General features: G+C 50.7%; 1 protein-coding gene across 4 annotated transcripts in view; it reads right to left on the bottom strand.

The window, feature by feature from the left end:
- SHANK3 (SH3 and multiple ankyrin repeat domains 3) overlaps positions 1-19834 on the bottom strand; it is a 382593-nt gene that overhangs the window by 275316 nt on the left and 87443 nt on the right. For all 4 annotated transcript variants that reach the window (XM_063323817.1, XM_063323818.1, XM_063323816.1 and 1 more), the window contains 4 exons: positions 9429-9580; positions 8957-9124; positions 7744-7860; positions 6451-6528 (listed from right to left, as the gene is read on the bottom strand). In XM_063323817.1, coding sequence (XP_063179887.1) covers positions 6451-6528; positions 7744-7860; positions 8957-9124; positions 9429-9580 — 515 coding nt within the window. The remainder of the gene's footprint in view (positions 1-6450; positions 6529-7743; positions 7861-8956; positions 9125-9428; positions 9581-19834) is intronic.

Here is a 19834-nt window from a genome sequence, read left to right on the forward strand (position 1 = left end):
AACAATTTTCCAGCGTGTACCTTGGGTAAGTAAACGGTCCAAAGCAGAGTGGAAATCAAATAGAGCCAAATGGTTTCCAGCACAACCCAGCTGTGTTAAGTCTTTCTCATATGGCATGATTTTAGTATCATAATCAGCGCTCGGGCACCATCAGCCCTGATGGCCACAGTCTGCACTGAGGAGACAAGGGAAAAGCCACCTTTGACTTTGGCCAAGCAACACGATTTGTGGAAGACACAGATGAGAAGTCTCCATCCAGAAAAGGCACATCAAAGGTGCAGTGAACCACCTTCCATCACCACTGGGAAAGGAGGATTGTAGGAACACATGCAGAAGGAAAGATGACTTACCATAACTATGCCCGTGTAAACACAGACGTGAACTAGAAATACCCCATTTGTTTCCCTTTGAACTACCACAGGAGCTCAAGCTTGTCACCATCGCGCCTCTCCTTTCAAGACTGAGCACAAAAGGTACGGCGTGCTCGCTGTCATTTCAGATCCTCCGCCGCCTCAGAGGAAGAAGTCAGAGCCTCGGCGGGCTCCGGGAAAGGCAGGTGCACAATAAGCCAGCACGTGGACGAGGCTCCTGGAGAAACTGCAGCCTCTCACCTAGCCCGTGTGTGCGTGTGGCATGGTGCACACCGCAAATGGCACGGAGGCGGAGGCACCCTTGCTGCAGAGGGCTCCCGAAGTCCCTCCTGTGTGCACCAGTGCAAACCACCCCACCAACACCACTCCAGCTCTGAGACCCTGCAGGAAACTACGTAGTGAAGGCAGGGGCCAAGCTTCAGGTGTCCACACCAGAAATATCAAGGGTGGAGATATTCAACAAGTGATTCTGAAGGGACTTGGGCACTCAAAGCGCTGATTTGAGCTGGAGCCTTCGCTATAGCCAATTACAGCAAGGTCTGTCATATGGCCACCGTCATTGACCCACAGACCTTCCAGGAACACACAGGGGCAGCGTAAGGAACCCCCAAAACCTTCCAGACAAGGAAGATCCATCTTGACGTTGAGAACACAAATTCTAGGCTCCATGTTAGAGGTGTGAGGTTTGGCAAAGAAAACTGGGGAGTTTGCATTGTGAACAAGACAGAACTTGGATGCTTCTTAGATAGAAACTGCTGGCACCTCTAACAGGCTGCTGAAAAACACAGTGCAAGGCAAGTGATGACCTGACCATAAGGACCTGGACTTTTCCTCCTTTTTATGCAGGGATAAGGGCAACTGGAAAAGCTACTTTTACTAAACCAAAGGTGAAAAAATGACCCAGAGGTTCAAAGTGCAGCGTTGCCAGTATGGGACACCTGGTTAATCCCATTGGAATACTGGGCTCCTGAGAAAGCAAACACTTAAGTGAGTCCTTAAGACATCTGAAAAACAGGGAGGAAAAGGGAAGCGAGACGTGATGCACTGGCAGAGACCGGCCAGGGGATAAGAAACAAAAGGACTTAACCTGGCTAAGGCAGGGTCCCTCCAGCTCGCACCAAGCACACGGGGCAGCTGGGGCTGATGGGGAAACAGATGCACAGGCACGGGGAGCAGAAACAGACCGCGTGGTACAGCTACTGAGCAGCAGTCGCTGGGGATTCTCCTGCTGTTTACAGGGAAATCTCCATGCGGAGGAGAGCAGGGTTCCTGCAGCGGCAGCAAGTCTCCAGCCCCACACAAGGCAGACTGCTGAGAGACAGGAGTGGCACAGATGGCCCAACCTCTTTGATATGGAGGTGGGAAAACCAGCAGTTATCTCAGAGGACACAGGGAAGCAAGACAGATGGAGCCTTCCACATCTCATCTTTATCTGTACAGAAATTAGGCCATTGCAGTACGGATGGGTGGACAGCTAAATGGGATAAAACTGGTTGGACGGTTTGGCTCAGAGCGGTTGTTAATGGGTCATTCTCTGCTCAACGGCCCGTGAGAGGGGGAGCACCGCAGAGGTCAAGTTTGCAGGTAACACCAAACTGGGGGGAATGGTCAATATCCACAACGGCTGCCATTGAGAGGGACCTGGACAGGCTGGAGGAACAGGCCAACAGGATCCCCATGAAATTGAAAAAGGAAAAATGCAAAGTCCCGTGTCTGGGAAAGAAGCAGCTTTGGCAATGACACAAACCAGGGAGTAATTCAGCAGAAAAGGCCCTGGAGCTCTTGGTAGATAGCAAGCTGGATTAGAGCCATGGGGACAATGACTTTGGCAAGAGTAGAGGGTATGTCCTTCCCTTTCGCACACATGCTAAGGAAGACCCCACCAAAGCATTGCTCATCAGCTGGGTATCAAACCCCAGTGTGACACAGGAAGGCTGTTTCACATGGTCTGTCTACAGCACCAGGTGTGGATCATCATTCTGATGAAGTTCAGCTTGCAAAGGTAAATGATTTCATTTCCAAGTCAAATTGTGTGATTTGCATGCTCAGAGAGGGACACGGTCATTCACAGAATTTGAAAGGTCTTCTCTTTTGCAATCACTGTCAACCTGACATTAAGGAAAGAGAAAAGAGAAACCCAAAATACTGCAGTTGAACAGTAGCTAGCACTTAATACTTCTGTAAAAAACACAAGAAAGTGTAGAGAAGCTGACCTGGGGGACTCTGAGCTATCAACAGTCCCCTGCAAGAAAAGGACTGAAGTATTGAGGGTGGGTAACCTTATCACAATATGAAAAAGCACCTCTTAAAGAACAACACTTATAGACACCTATAGTCTTCACCTCCTAAGGGACAGAACATTGCCATCCTGAACTTAAACTTACGAATGCAGGATTTCAGCTCCCTGGGATCCAGGGTGGGAGGGAGGATATCACTGACTGACTCAGCCACCATTCTTGGTGTTTGCACAACTGCCTACGCGTGCGCCTGTCCACACATTCCAGTCCTCTGCTGGGTACCTTCCTGTTGTTTAAAGAGGATGGTGGGTTCACCCCATCGACAGCAGCAACTACCAGTTTTCACGGTCCCGGTTGGCGCGCCTGTCCTTCCCATCGCAGGCTCCCATCCCACAGCACGCTCCAGTGGCCAACACCCCGAGTCCAGGTTTGAGAGACAACTAGTGCTTTGGCAGCACTTTGTTTCTGATCAATGATACTGCTACAGTAGCTGGAAGGGGGAAAAAAACCCAAAAGCAAAACCAAAAAAACCCTCCAACTTCCTTTTCATCCAGTACATTTTGAGTATGCAATATCCTACCTGAAAAATGATGTCTCCATCCTTCTGCGAGAAGAATGTATTTGGATGAGGCAGAGGAGCTTTGGGAAGGACTGCATCTGCACAGGGGACTCTCTTAGACAATTTACGGATGAGAAGCCAGCTAAGAGCAATTGAAGACAGACGCAGGTACAAACCTGGCTCAGGAAGAGAGACGCAGATTGCCAGAAGCTGGGAAGATACTCTGGGAAAACTCTCACCCTAAACCCACCCGGCTCTTGCACTCCTGCTGAAGCCTGCTCCCAGCCACAAAGAGGTGGGATGCTCCTAGCACTCCTGCCCCACCACACGGACCATGCACTGCACTCCACGAGTAGGGGACAGGGCCCTGTGCAGCAGAAGGAACTCAACACATCAGGAGGTGGCATGCCACCCCAGCAATGAGCACGCCGATTTGCCTCAGGGAAGATAACCAAGCAGATTACAGCTTCTAAACCCTCTAAATTACTCACTGCTATCTCGAGTCATCTCAGGCCACTGACACCAAGCTATGTGATTAACAGCAGCAATTGAATTAACAGGAGGTATGTGCAGCAAACTGACTAAACAGCCATGCAGCAGCAGAGGTTACGCGAGCAGCCACAGAACTGCTGGGCTGCGCACGCTGCCTTGCGCCGCGGTGCTCAGCTCCCCTCTGCCGTGCTGGAACTCAGTCGTAGAAAGGCAGCACCCCATTGCCATGGCCACACGAAGACCATACAGGAGAAAGCACCAGGCTTTGCAGTGGACAGTGACTTAACGACATACTGAAGTCTCGAGCAAGCGATGCAAGCTGGGAGTCGGAGAGTTTCTCTTTGAAAGCTGGGAACTGAAGGCAGCACATCACACTAATATCAAATTCTGGTTTGGATTTGCCAATAAACAAACTGCTTGGATTACCAACCACAGTTTTCATTCTCTGTAACAGAAACTTCCAATTAGTCGCACTCCTTCAAAAAGGGAAAGACAAACACTGTTTTTCCCTCATTAAGGCCCACTAGAGCTCTGCAGGACACAAGCAAAATCAGAGCAGGAGCCATTTGCCTCCCTCCACCACCTGCTACACCACCCTGCAAATCCCAAAGCAGAAAGATTGCCCTTTCTCTATCTCTTGACTCCAAAAATCCAGCTCATCTAAAAAAAAAAAAAAAAAAAAAAAAAAAAAAGGCAGCAGTTTCCTGCAAGAAGTCCTTTCCTGGAAATAAATATTCTTACATTAAATCAGAGAGCAGTCAGATGGGACACTCCTCGATCCCCAGAGCAAAGCTCCCTGGAGAGCAGCAGTCCCCGAGCAGGACAGACCTTGCCACATCAGGCCCTTTCGGGACCCACCTCCCAAGGCAGGAGATAACATGGGGCAGAGAGAGGAGCGTCTGAGCTAAGGTGGATTCACAGAGAACGGGGCTGCCCACCAAGGGCTGAGCTCAGGCGTCCTCCGGCGTTCGCTGTGGTTGGCAAGGTCACGCCAGTCACGCAGAGCACAGCTGTGGTGGCACTCGTGCTCCTGAGCACCCTGCCGGAGCCAGTGCCCCCGCGCTCCCCGGGCCAATGGAGGGGAGGACAAACCTCCCCTCCCCTGCAGACAGGCACCCGCACTTCATCACACGAATGACACTCCCAGCTACGACCAGACAACCACCACTTAACAGGAGAATTAGTTGAATGTCAAGTTCCTGCATGTGAAAAATCCCAGACCGCCTACAAGGATGCTCCATTTGACCTTCAAGGCTCTTTTTTCCTCTTGGCATCCAACCCAACACGAAGCACAGCTTGAAAACAACATTGTCTCAGCCTTAATAAAGAAATTACTTTTAAACAAGACTATAAGATATGTGTTCTTTTCCTGAAACTACCTAAGCATTTTTTGTTCCTCACACCATACACACAGGTGATTCGTAAGTGATTATCTCTGCACAGCTGCCCAATTCCTATATACAGTCACAGTAAGTACACACGAGTTCTGTGCGCTCTTTTTAGGACAGAATGCTTAATTTGAGTTAAAACATACATACTTAAAATTTGAATGAAATATCCTCACAGAGAACAGAGCACCGTTACAGCAGGGGGTTCGGGGAGACCAGGGCCAGTTCTCTGTGGCTGCCAGCGAGCAGCCAGGTCGGGCCAGACGTGCTCCAGCTTCCCCGCGTGCTCCTGGCACGCGCTGCACAGGGATTTGGTGCCTTTTCAGTGAAGTTGGTCCCCTGGGACACACAAGGGTCGAAGTCATACCCGCTACTTCTGCACGGGAGGCCACGCTGGCGCAGCACGGCCCAATGTGGCTGATTTCTAGAGCACCCACCCAGCGATTCCCTGCCCGTATCCCCCAGGACGTGCTGCTGCTTCAGCAGCGGCCGCACACATGCAACGGGAGTGCCTGCATCTGTAATAAGGGTTCTCTCTCACGGGAGCCACGTGCGATGTTCGCAGGGACTGCAAGACATCATCATGGTCACACTTGAGACTCTGTAGCCTAAAGTTGCTATGAACAACAGTGAGGATAAGTGAGAAAAAGCATTTCTAAAGGGCTAATAACTAGCGAGCTCATCTGCAGCCACCCGAGCTGGTATATGAGTAAGACGCTGACAGACACTCTCTGCTCTCAGGGAACACCTCAAGATTGGTATCAGCTGGACACTGAGTCACAACATTTATGAAAGGTCCTCAGGCAAATGACTGTGCTTCAGTAAGAGCACAGACAGAATGGCTATTCCAAGTTCAAAAACTTTAAAAAAAAGAAGGCAAAGAAGACGTTGGGTGGGAAGAGACCTCCTGCATCACAAACTACAGCCTGCAGGCAGTCACTTCCCGTGATTTGCAAACTTAGGGAAGGAGTCGCACTGCAAAGTGACCAAGTTTCCCTTTTCCACCTGTGTTATCCAGCATTTTACTGGAAAGCTATTTCAGGGTTTCACTTCTCTTCTAGCTAGAGGTCTTCTAAATTCCAGTTTAAGCTTATTAACAATGAGTTTAGGTGCATTCATTTCTGTGACATCACTGTCCTTTATTTCTAAGGAATCTGCTCCTTCAACATCTACTGCAACATTTCTACAGGCAGCAATAAATTCTCCTTTCCACCTCCGTTACACATGACCGTTTGAGCCCAGCTCTTTCAGAAAGTCTCCCACCGTAAGACACCACCTGGCATCAGAACAGGCATCGATGGGTTTGTTCCGGTGAGCTTTACCCCACGCGTGCAGAGGCTGCCCTGGTTGGGGGCCACGAGGAGCCCTGCGGGAGGGACGGGGCCCGGAGCTCGCTGCCTCACCTGGAACGCTGTCTGGCTGTTGTAGTTGCGAATGTCTTTGCTCGCACCGCGGAAGAGGAGAACCCGGGCGCAGCTCTCCTGTGAAAGCAAGCAAGGGGGAAAGGGGAAGAGACCATTAGCACCGCAGACTGGTGACAAGGAAGAAGCAAACCACGGGGTTTGATTGCGCTCAGAAAGCCTCCTTTGGCATGAGCAAGGAAGGATGCTTAGCCCCTGCGAACTGGCCACCCCCAACCCCAAGCTGACCAATTCCACCCGCCTGCGTGCGGCTCTGGGGCACTGGCACCGTGGCCAGGCCCCAACATCAGCCCACGAGCACAGCTGTGGCCACAGCAGCCATCACACATTCCCAGGTACTGCTAAGCCTTTTATTGTTTTTGTTTGGAATGCTCTGTGCTTCTAAATGATGTTAATTCAACATGTTTATGAGTCCCCATACTTTTTAATGCCGCTCTACCCACCCACCCCTGTGGGCAGGCACCTGGGTACAAGAGTCCTCGACGTGCAGAACACTCCCACCAAGCCACAGATCAGCCTCCATGTACCACTGTCTACGCCAAAACCTAACAGGGCTCAATTTTTAAAGTATGGACACCTCAGAAACTGAAAATTCCCTTTATAATCAAAAACCACATCATACAATGTATAAAAGTCTCTAGGAAGGAACAAAGCGTACAGGAGCAATCCTTAGATACTGACCTGCACATCTCCGACAGAGAACAGCAGGTGTGCAAGATCAGAGGGGGCTCTTCCACCACCCTCGATTCCTCCTGAACCGAGGTTAGTGACCACACAGAAGATAAAACAGAAATGGTACCCTGTGTTGCCTGGGCAGTCTTCTTCAAAATTCAGAGATTAGCAGTAAGATTTTAGGGCCATTTGTGAGAAGGACCAAACCCCAGAGCAGGGTGAAAGCCACAGAATATGCCCAACAAGCCCCACCTGGGGCACATGCCCACCTCGACTTAAATGTGAGCACCTGGGCCCAATTAGCACTCTCCACCCAGGCAAACTGCTCCCTCCCAACCAGCAACGGGGGCGTGCTGTGGAAATAGGAATAGGAACCAGAGGAAAAATTACAGCACGTGTTAGGCAGTAAATCATCAAAACCATCTTGGGAAGGGGAACAGATTAAACCATGGACTCTTCTCTGGCCACCTGCCTCTTGGGAAATCAAAAATCAGGCTGATGGTGATGAGAAGGTGCCCCAGCCCAACGTTGTGCTCTGTCTCAGGCAAGCTGGTGCCCCATCTAGGCTTTCTTGTTCTCATACCCCAAATCACACAGATGTACCTGGTTATAGAGAGCACAAATATGAAGAGCAGTGTTTCCTGAGGCATTCTGTGCAGTCATATCAGCTCCGTAGAAGAGAAGATGCTCCAGGTGCTGAACATGGCCATAGCGACATGCCTGCTCGAAACCCAAAATGGAAATAAGAAACAGAAAATTAAGGAGCAGCAGGAAGGTGACAAATCCCACAACATCCTCTGCTGGATCCAGCCATGTTAGAAAAGTTGAATCAGGCTGGACCTATAACCTGAAAAGTCCGATTAACATGCATGCACACGTGCTGCTGCTCCTTAGAGCAATATACAACTGAATACTTGTTGGACAAATACCTCTACATCAATTGCAAATTTGGGACCAGCATCATACTGGTACCAGGGCCTCCTCCAGCCTGTTTTCTATCTCAGTATAATTATCTGCTGCAAAGAAGTCCTGAAGGACAAGCAGGCAAAGAGGAGGGCGATGGACCTGTATTCCTGGTTAACTGGTGTGGTCTTTTCCTCTACGTTTGGTCCATCCTGGGACCGGTCGTTCCCAAAGATCTACCACGGCAAGGCAGGATGGAGGCAGGAAGGACGACAGTCATATCCAGTACATTGAGATCACAAACACCTGTCTATTCTTTTTTTCATTCTCGCCCATTCATCCTTAGCCGTGCCAGTACTCGTCCACCCCGCAGGGCGCTGAGAGCTGGGTGCTTCGGGAGGCCATGGGCCCAAAGACAAGCTGCCCTCCCGATGGTCCGAGACAAGGGGACTCCAGACACAGCCAGCACATCCTCCCTTCTCCCAAAGCTTCTCGTTCTTGAAGCACAAAGCCGGCTCACATCCCCTAACCCCTGACCCACGTCTTCCCTATGCCAAATCCACTCGTCAATGTGTGAAATGGGAGCAGACACAACTGTGGTTTGGAACCAGGATGCCTCAGGCATGGCACTGAGATCCCAAAGCACTATCCTACGAGCCAGTCACAATCTGGGGAGGATCCCAGGCACCACTGACCGAGGCCAGAACAGAACAGCCTGAGCGTTGGCCTGGATGGAGCCAGAGCTGGCACACCACGTGCAAGTCCTCCACACTGGAGCCTGGCCCCCTGTGCCGGCCACCCCTGCCAAGCAGTGCCTCCACCACCTGCGGCACACGAGGGGACGGGGCCAGCCCCTCCACCAGCAGCAGGACAGCAGTCACCCCAAGCAGAGCCATCCCGCCATCCATCCCACCTGGTGGATCTCCTGCCAGCCGTTCTCGTCCACACAGCCGAGCCGGGCATAGTCGTGCAGCAGGAGCTCGCAGCAGTAGGGATCTCCCCCCACCATGGCACTGTGGTACAGGGGCGTCAGCCCCCGGCTGTCCTTGTAGTCCGGGGAGGCACCCAGGTCCAGCAGCGTCTGCAAGAGAAGCGCCTGCCTCGCTCTGCAGCTTTAGGTGGCCGCGCAGTAGGAAAACCTGCCCCGCAGAGGGTCCGGGGATGCCCCGTCCACGGCAGCAGTCAGTGCTCACCTCATCTCCCCCCCAGGGCTCATGTTATCAGTGACATGCTTTTGTAATGGGCTGTGCTCCCCACAGTCCCCACAGCAACGCCAGGGATGCTTTGGCCCAGGGAGGGCAGAGCCCTGCCGGCAGCCTGGATGGGGCGGGAGGGAGCCAGTGCTGGGGTGTGGGGCAGAGGGCAGGCAGAGCCCCCCGACTCACCAGCAGCGCCGCATGGTTGCGGCACCGGACGGCCTTGTGAAGAGCTGTCATTCCCTCCCGCGTCCGGAAATCCAGGTGCGCTCCCCCATTGCGCAGCGCCTTGATCATCTCGGCGCTGAGCTCCAGCTGGGCGGCTGCCGTCAGGGGACACTCTGCAGACCCCGGGAGAGAGAGAGAGGGTGAGAACCATGGGGACACCCACCCCATGGACGGGCTCCACTGACCTCTTGCTCAGCCATGGCTCCCACCCGGGTTCCAGCAACACGGGGTACTCCCCGCTCCCCACCTTGAGGGAGCTGCACCGAACCCCACATCCAGTCCCAGCCCCGGTCCAACTCCCGTGGCTTCCCCAGACACTGTGCGGGCACAGCCTGAGCAGGCTGGCAGCTGTGCATCGGGTTCTCCTGGGTGCGGGTGAGAGCCCCGCGGAGGAGCGCGGGGAGGAAATGGATGGAGAGCAGCTCTGAAGAGAAGGGCTTGGGGGTGTTGGTGGATGAGAAGCTCAACACGAGCCGGCACCGTGCGCTGGCAGCCCAGACACCCCCCGCAGCCTGGGCTGCATCCCCAGCAGCGTGGGCAGGGGGGCGAGGGGGGGATTCTGCCCCTCTGCTCCGCTCGGGGAGACCCCCCTGCAGTGCTGCCTCCAGCGCTGGGGCCTCAGCACAGGAGAGACACGGAGCTGTTGGAGCGGGGCCAGAGGAGGCCCCGGAGATGCTGGGAGGGCTGGAGCCCCTCTGCTGTGGGGACAGGCTGAGGGAGCTGGGGGGGTTCAGCCTGGAGAAGAGAAGGCGCCGGGGAGACCTTCCAGCCCCTGCCAGTCCCTAAAGGGGCTCCAGGAAAGCTGGGGAGGGACTCTGGAGCAGGGAGGGGAGCCACGGGACGAGGGGGAAGGGTTTTCCACTGGAAGAGGGGAGATGGGGATGAGATCTTGGGAAGAAATCCTTTGCTGTGAGGGGGGTGAGCCCCTGGGCCAGGTTGCCCAGAGAAGCTGTGGCTGCCCCATCCCTGGAGGGGTTCAAGGCCAGGTTGGACGGGGCTTGGAGCAACCTGGGCTGGTGGGAGGTGTCCCTGCCCAGGGCAGGGGGTGGCACTGGGTGGCCTTTAAGGTCTCTTCCAACCCGAACCATTCTGTGATTCTATGAAAGCACTGGCAGTTTAACAAATGGCAGAACGGCCGTTGCTGGCTCCCATGCTGCAGGGAGGCACGCATCTGGACACACCATTTACACAAAGGGGAGGTGAAAATCGGTATCTACATTCAGTTTCTCCCTGTGGCAGGGCATGGAGAAGGGGCTGCTGTTTCGGGTAAGAGGCACAGCTACGCACCCCAGCACCCACAGAGCCCCGAGCCCCGCTGCGCTCGGCCGTCCCGCAGACGGTCCTCACCTCGCCAGCAGCGAGCTCCAAACGTGAAACCCGCCCCTTGCACCTCTGCGACCCCCCTCGCCTCTGAGGAGCCTGGCTCATCCCTGCAGAAACGCGATGGTTGGTGCAGTCCCAGCGCCCACCAGGATCAGTCCGACTCCCAGGACTGCCCGGCACGTGGGACTTGCTCCACTGAGGGATATAATTTCAGTAGGCAACAGAAGAACTACAGAAATCCCCTTCAATAGCCCCCCTCTCCAAGTGCACCCGCGCTGGCCCCAGCCACCCTCTGCTTTTGTTTTTCGGGCGGGGGCAGAGCCCCGATGCCCGTCCGCTGCTCTCTGCAGCTTCTAAGCGCTCAATGCGGATGGGCAAAGCCTCCTCCAACCTCTGCACCCTCAAGGACCCCATTTCAGCGTCCATCCAGCTCTCCAGAAGCAGAACTTCCCCCCAGCGCCTGCAGGACCCCACCGCGCGAAGGAAGGGCCCCTCCTTGGGCAGGGGCCGCACAGCAGACACAGGGTGGGGGGCTCTGTCCCACCCCGACGGTGTCAGGGAGACCTGAGCTGCAAAAGGACCACGGTCGCCTACCCAGGGGCTGATTTGAGGGCACAAAGAAGGAAGAAAAACGGTTTCTGGTATAAAATGAGTAAGATCTCCTTAAGAGACAGACCGTTTTTCTGATTGTTTTGATTATCAAATAAATTTGTCTTCTTCAGAGTGCAATATTACCCAAAAAAAAAAATTACACCTTCTTTCCCAAACAAATCCCTACGTCTTTCCATCCAAATCCCCCATGCCACAAAGGGAGCAATGGAGACACTATGTAAAATAAGATGCCATCAGCTAGAAATACAGTTGTGTATTTTTCAGAAAGGTACCTAATTTGCACATAAATTAAAATCTCTCGATTTAGTAGAAATAACTATTTAAATGAGAATAATAAAATGGTTTGAGATACAACTAAAAAAGATTACAAATATTAATTTTAGAACATTGTTATTAGCCAAATTTTTAAACGAGATAGGTAGAGGTCAGACAAGGTCCTGTGGCTTTGCTAAGACTCTCTGGGTTTTGTGCTAAAAGACACCAATATAAAAAAAATGAGGGTTACTGAAGACTGTAGTCAAGATGATTAAAGATGGGTTCTCCAATAAGAGGAATCACCAGTAAATGAGAATGCTACAGCTGGGTCTTCTGAGGACCTGTCCTCCACTCAAATCCGTCAATCATTTTTAACACCAATCTGGGAGAAAATAGGAAGCAATCTCTAAGAAATTTCACACAAACACACACACGCACACACAGAGTGTTGTTATATATGGCAAAGTCAATGGTACAATGAATAAAACGGCTTCATGCATTCATTGTCCAATATCAAGCTTTAGCAGAGGACAGGTGCAATGCTTTATAGCTAGAAAATAAGGGGTATATTATTTTAAGCATGAAGGCAATTACCATTGTAACAACACACGTATTACATGGGGATGTAACGGTGTCCACACGACTAGCAACGCCAAGAAAAAGCAGTGGCACTATTTCCATAGCTCAGCAGTAGCTGTGTCGATAAGGGCTTGGTGGAGGGTTTCTGGTAATGGACTACAACTCCCCTCACACTGGGCGCAGCCACCGGGAGAGAGCAGTGCAAGACACAGCCCAAGAAATGGTGAAAAATGCCACCATTTGTCACAACTAAGAGACGGCTGGACGCGCTGCTGAGGTGGTGCTGGGGGAGGTTCTTGGAAGACCGCGGTGGTGTTGGCAGACGCATCGCTGTGGTTCAGAAGAGCTGGGCGGCCACGGTGAGGCACAGTCTGCTCTTCCTCCGAAGCAGGATGGGGACGGTGACTCTGATCGAAGCAGGATGGGGTTCTGATTCACAAACCCACCGCACACCAAGGGAGATGACAAGCAGGAGACCATGGGTGAGCGCCTGGGGCAGGAGAGACTTTCTCCACCTCTCCACCAATGACAAAACAACCTGCTGTGCAGCTCCCCAGCTCTCATGGCCCAGCTCTTTAGCTGGGGCCACCTCCAGCCGAAGGCAGAGGGAAGCTAGAGAGAAGAGTCTAGTGAAGTTACGGTCTTTTAAGCACCATCACTTATCTGCTGTGCCAAACACCATTGCTTTAATTTCTGTTGTTATCACTGACTTTCAGGTACTGGTTTTTTTACCATAATTTCTGTAAAATCTCTTCGTTATTTACAATCATTTTTAATGATTTTTGAGAGCACATGTTTGGCCCTAGCAGAGTGATAAGAACTGAAACTGCTACAAGCTTCAGGTTGTGCATATGAACTGAAGTACCCCCACCAGTCCCTGCTCCAGGCACCTACTTCAGTTCCACATGCAGTTCATCACCGGTCTTTTTTCAGTATCTCAGTTTAAATGAGACAAACTTTTCCAAGAGGCAAAAGATACCGAAAACAAGGCTTCAAATCTTCCTTTAGTCTCCGTTATTAATACGCCAAATTCAATTGAAAAATCTATCAGGTTATCTTGAATCCTGAGGAGTGAGAAAGGTCCAAATAGAGCACTTCAAGATGCACTGAATGAACTGCAGCTAGCAATTTGTTCACTAAATCTAATCTAATCACTATCTAATCTAGGATTTTAGTGATTACACTCTGTTAATTCTTAGAAACGTGCGTATCCAAATATATGCTTAAGGTAATTAACTAATAAGTGCACAAGATCTGTAGCAGAAAACAAGAACCAGCAGGAGAACATCGCACATTGCCCAGCGCAAGAACAGGTTTGACGGGGGCTTATGAGAAAGATGGGGACAGACTTTTTAGCAGGGCCTGTTGCGATAGGACAAGGGGAAATGGCTTTACACTAAAAGAGGGAAGATTTAGACTAGATCTAAGAAAGAAATGTTTTACGCTGAGCGTGGTGAGACCCAGGCCCAGGTTGCCCAAAGAGGTGGGAGATGCCCCATCCCTGGAAACATTCCAGGTCAGGTGGACGGGGCTTTGAGCAACGTGGTCTGGTTGGGGGTTGGACTAGATGATCTCCAGAGGTCCCTCCCAACCCTATGATTCTATGATTCTAAGATGTCCCTGCTCATGGCAGGGGAGGTTGGATTAGATGAGCTTTAAAGTTCCCTTCCAACCCAAACTATTCTATGATTCTAGTTCATTTCTACTCCACTTAGGAGGAGTGTTTTCTCTACGTTTTTGTCTGGTAACTATGTTTTGTCTTCCATCTGCTAAAAGAAGCTTAGGCTGAGAAGCATTGCCTATGTTTTAATTATAAAGAAAGTCTTCTGGCAATCCTCAGGCTGGTCACCTCTGTGAAAGCAGTGAATCCAAACAAGGCTGTGCTGAGGAATAAACCACCTGAGCTCCCGTTCCCAGAACCAGTCCGAAATCCCCCGTTCCCGCCAGTCCCAGCCGTCTCTGCATCAGGTGTTATCCACACACCCCCCAGAAGCCGGCAGCAAAGACACAACTTGAGGGGAGAGGACAGCCACCGTGTCACAGGGTGGGGATGCTCCTCTACCCCTCGAATGCGGAGGCTCCTCACATTTGGGGGGTGTCACGAGAACTGGAATTCACGTGGCGAGGGAAAGTCAGAAACCCCAGAGCTCCAACACGAGCAGAAATAACCTCTGCACTCTGATACCAGAGTTTAAATTTAAAAAAAAAAATTAAAAAAAATCTGTGTTACTCCATGACTTTGTTTATCATTTAGGAAAAGGGAAGCTCTCTGTTCAAGCTGAGATGAGGCTTGATGTGAAAGTTTTATACAAGCTACTGGAGAGGAGGGTTACGGTCTATACAGTGCTCCTATACAGACCTACAGCACTCGGTAACAGAAAATACCTGCCTATGACAAACACCACCTGGAAGCGGAACCTCACGGTTCTGTTTTTCAGCTGTAGGTGGAAACATTACAAGATGACGTTTCATCTACAATTTCAGTTGAATGCAAACACACCATTTTTCATTAATCTCCAGTTATACATTCAATTCAAAGAGATGCCACTGGTTTGCTTAAAAAAAAAAGTTTAAAGCCACTAGACTAACAGATTTTAAACTGAGGAGGATGATAACTTTACAAACCACAAGCCATTGGAGTTTCAACCAGTGTTTCCCCCATCTAACCACAACTGCCTGCTGAACCAAAGTACAACAAAAATTGCAAAATTGCAAAAATTTTAGCTACAAAAATTGAAAGCAGCGGAAAATATATCGCCTATGAAGGTGAGTTATTCAGGTTGTCAATCAAGTAATTGCACCCGTGTACCTGACACGGCGGCCAGCAGCCAGCCTGGATACAGCGCAGCCAAAACAGGAGAGGAGCAAGCTCCCCGTGCCCCGGGCAGAGGGTTTTTTCCTAACAGTAAGCAGAAGGCCGGGAAAGTGCTGTCACGCACAGCAAGTATTCCTCCCCAATTACTCGCTCCTGCTGCTATTTGTCCTCACATCGCATTGGGACCGCAGTCCGTATTGCTGCACGCAGTCAAGAATGCTTCTTTGTAAATGCAACGATTTCCCCTCATTCTCCTGCTGTTCCCCAGCTGCCATCCTATGTTAAATATCGAGGATTGACTTTCTCTTTTCTACATGCTAAGCTATCACTAAGGCTTGGGTCTAATTTTAGAATAACGGTAACTTCTCAAGTATTGTTTTTTTGCACCTTTAAAATGTACCTACAGGAAGCAATTGTGAAATTTTGCTTTCAATCTCTTTCAAAGACCGTTAATCTTTCCTAGAATATCTTCCCAGAAATCCTGCAGCACTGAAACATGAACGATGGCAAATTGGGCTGCGAGGGCTTAAGACGTGGCTCTTCTCTGCCCTCTCACCCCGGCAGAGGCGGGGGAGGGGAAGGTGCAGCTGCAGCTGCCCCACCACAGCTTAAAACTGCTCCCAAAAGCAGCTTAAATGAAGATCCCAGGCTTGGCGCTGAGGAGGCTGGGACACCGCCGCATCGCCCCGTTGGCTCTGCTGTGGGGAAGGCACCACACAGCACGGGATATTTTACGGTGCAGCCGGTGTTATTTGAAGTCTGTTGACTGGATTTACCTCCGCAGAAGAACGCTGCCCCGGGCAGGGCCGTCCAGCTCGCCTGCGCGCGAGGGAACCGCTCTGCTCAGAAGAGCACGGCACGGGACGAGCGTGCAGCCCCCGCACGGACGAGGCCTGAGGGGACCCCCCGTGTCTCCAGCAAACCTGGCACTGGCGTTAGAAATACAAACGAGCTGTGCTAACAGCAGAAGGGAAACATTTCCCTCCTAACGGGGACAGCTTAGATGACAAGTCCTGGACCGTGGCTGCTGGAAAGAGAAGCCCAAGAGTAAGCGTGGGTATTTTCGTGGCCCAGATGAACTGGGCAACCGTGTGTCATCCTTCCCACCTACAACACAGATACAGCCCCTTCTGAACGGCAAGAATCTAAACCTCGGGCAGGGTTACAGGACTTCTCACTTTAAAAGGAATAGTTCATGAGCAAGGGGAGAGCTCAGCTTTCTGGAAACCCAGCAGGCTGCGGGTAGGACTATTAATTTCCCTGTGTTGAATAGGATCACGGATAATGACCGACAAATAATTTCTGCAGGAACATTTTTTCCCCCAGGTCAAGAAGGGAAGAAGAAAAGGTTACAGAAACTGAGAAGAGGATGAATCATTTTTATTAGGGGTCTATACTGCAGTCTTTGAGACACTAATACTGCATTCGTTGCCTCAAAAATCCGCAGAGCAGTCACAAACTGCCCTCGGATGGGGAGGAAGGGAACATTTGTGTTGCACAGGAGTGGCTGAAGAAGAAAGCTTTAGCTGCTGAAGGGCTGAATTTCTAAAACCTCAAGGGTTTGCATTCCCCCCTCCACTTTTGTACAAGGAAGGAGAATAAATGGTGTTTGTAATTATCCAAGCTGCTGAAGACCAGGCCACACAGAAAGGAGCATTTGGTGTCAGAGCTTATTTGCAATATCCCTGGTACGCTCATCCCTAGAGACACAGTGGATAAAAGAGCATTGCTAATAGCAGTGCTGCTCTGCTGAAAAGGAGAGTAGATTTACTACAGTGATTTTGTAAAGGATGGCTGAGAAATTAAGACTAGCACTTATGCACTGCAGCTTTTTCTACCTTTGCTAAATACTAAGCACTGGAAATACCATCATTTATTTATTCCTTCTCTTGAAATCTTAGTTGGACATCTGCCCACGGTCCCACCACTTTACTGATAAACCTGAAAGCTTCGGGTTAAAAATTCAGTATAGAAGTATTCCCAACCGAGGAAAGGCTAAGGTTTCCAAAGTATCTAGGAGAGAGGAGGCCTGACTTGGCAGCAAAGCGGCCTTTTCTCTCTCCACACACAGTGTCCCTGCAGGTCCTTAAAGGACGTGCAGCGCAGTGGGCAAGAAAACTCTAAGACCTTTTGGAAGAGAGTGCTTCCTCCCTGTGTTTGTATCCTCTCTACCTTCAGGTTGTACCAGATTCCCACATCTGAGAGTCCTGGCTGATGGGTCAGGTGAGCATCTCCGGGCAAAGATGGAGAGGAGAGCTGTTTCCAAATGACTTGGGACAAGGACATTCAAAAAGCCTCTGAGAAGCTGAAGAAGGCCAAAGCCAAAAAACAAAACCACAAGACCTAAAAGATTTTGGGTTCCTGGAGATGGTGCAATGAGGGATGGCTCCTGAATAGAGAACACTTATGGAAGTTTGTGGCATTGTTGTCTTCAGGAAGTGAAGGGTCAGAGGAGGATTTATTACTGGTAACTGTCTCCGCTTTGGCTGTTACGGTCAAATATTGCTATGTGCTGAAGGGATGGAGCAAAGGGACTGTTAGTTCAGTATTTAACATTGTCCACATCATCGTCTGACCTGGCATTCAGAGAGGCAGAAAACCTCCTTGCCCCACAGCCTTGAGGGCAAACAGCCTCCCTGCCCTTTGCCAATCCCTCCTGGCGCCACAGGGACGTGTCGTGAGCTCTTCTGCCTCTGCCTGCCCAGCGGCACAGCCCGCACCTTCGTCCCTAAATGCCTCCTGGCACACTTCTGCTGAATTCAGTGGGAAAAAGGTGGTTTCCACAATTGCTGGCTGGCCAGGAGGCAGGGACGCCCGGCGGTGATTCCCACCCCCGTTGCACGGTGCCCGTCCAGCCTCCCGCTGGCTCCCGGGGCTGTCCCCTGCACGCAGGCACTGCTCAGCAGCCTGGTCTGCAACAGCTCCCTGCTCCTGAGGAGGGAAAGCCGGCACTCACAGCGCTACTCCTCCTCTCGGGGACCAGGGGGCAACACCGCTGGCCCACGCCACGCGGCTTTGCCATGGGAAGCTCGGCCTCATCTGTGGATCTCCCTGGCCAGCTGGAGGGAACATGTGATCCCAGGGGGTAATTCCCAGGCACCTGTAGATTCCAGATGGGTCTGGATGCAGTAACGGTATCGAAGGCTTCTGTGCTTCAACAGGAAGGCTTCCCTGCTGCCTGCAAGTACGCTTTAAGAGCAAACGTAATGAGAAAGGCAACTCCTACAAACCCAGTCAGGCTCTGTCCAGAACTGTAGGCACAGAAGCCAGCTCTTGAACTACCTCAGCCTTGGCATTATCCAAATCACCAAGGGTCTTCCCCATTCTGGAAGTGGACATTAAGTATTAAATCAATATTCTCCCTTCTCTCTACACCCTTTCTCTGCTCCCACAGGGACTGGCAAGGAGACGGTGTCCTGCAACAAGATTTCACTGGCTTCGTCCTCAGAGGCTCCCTCCTTTCTGTGTCCGGCAAGTCCCAGTGTCCTTCCAAGTTTGGGGAAGCCAATGGCCTCCTCCTATGATTAACCTTGAGGACTGCACACACTCATTTTAGCAGACCTCCTGTGTTGCAGACTGAGACTTGGTTAAGCCCCTTGAATATAAAACTACAAAACAAAATATTCTTCCATCCACCTCTCATCCATCTAGGTAACATAAAGACAGAGCAGGAAGGACACAGAACAATTACATTTTTACTTTACCATTCACCAAAATAAAACGCTACCCTGCACATATGTATATTTATTTTCTTCCAGGACAAGATGGTACAAAAAAGGATCACAACTGACGCGCATCAATCATACTGCTTAGCATGCTCCCATAAAGGGCAGTATGAAAACTTGTACCAGAAAGCAAACAATCTGAGAAAAATAATTCACTTTCTCTCTGCCCAGCGTCCAATTTCAGATAAAAATGCACTGGGCTCTTAACAACAGCAAAAAAGCATTGATAGGAAACAGGGAGAGGCCTCCAGTCAAAGGAGTCAGACACCGCAAAGATGCCGTACTTGTACGCCATGTACTGCCGTTGGGTTTGTAACACTGAATGTGCCACTGCTGACGTCTGGTAATGGTCAGCATCACGAAACAGGCATCACTGATAGCACTAAGACCTTTACCAGGAGGTGAGAGGCAATGTCCTTTCTCATCTTGCTTTTCCACATGGGTTTGCACACAGAACTCTAAGCTAAGGCTCCATCCATATGCACTGCCCTGGTACAGATGTTCACTTTAAAAAAAGGAAAAAAATTGCTAGACTAAAGAAAAATAGCCCAAATGTATTTATTTTTATAAAGGAGCTATTTGTTTCCAAACCAACTTTAAGGAATTCATATTAAAATAACTATTTTGATGCTTTCTGCAGGCTTTAAAATATACCATAAATTACATCAGTGCAGTTTTACATGGGAACACTCCGAAGGCTTGTTAAAATATCCTCTTCCAACTGCAATCATGCTGGCTGAAGAGGCGGCCTCCCCCAGCCTTCCTCCACTGTTGGTCCACTACCCTACGCTCGGAGGGCCTCCACCCCGGCGTGCTAGCTCAGCTCTTTACAGGAGTCTCGCCTAACATTTTTCAGTAAAAATGAGCCACTTTTTTTCCCCAAAACTTCGGTTACTTGAATGATTATGTACTTGAGATAACTAATTTCACTTCTTGCAGGGGAACAGAAGGCAGGCAGATTGGAACCAGAAGTCCATGATAAATTCCAGAAACTTTTCCTGATGGGAACCGCTATGTGCCTTCTCTGCTTGAGCTCCACCTCATCAGAAAGGCAGTAC

This window comes from Chroicocephalus ridibundus, chromosome 1 (genome assembly GCF_963924245.1).
Source record: "Chroicocephalus ridibundus chromosome 1, bChrRid1.1, whole genome shotgun sequence".
Classification (NCBI taxonomy): domain Eukaryota; kingdom Metazoa; phylum Chordata; class Aves; order Charadriiformes; family Laridae; genus Chroicocephalus; species Chroicocephalus ridibundus.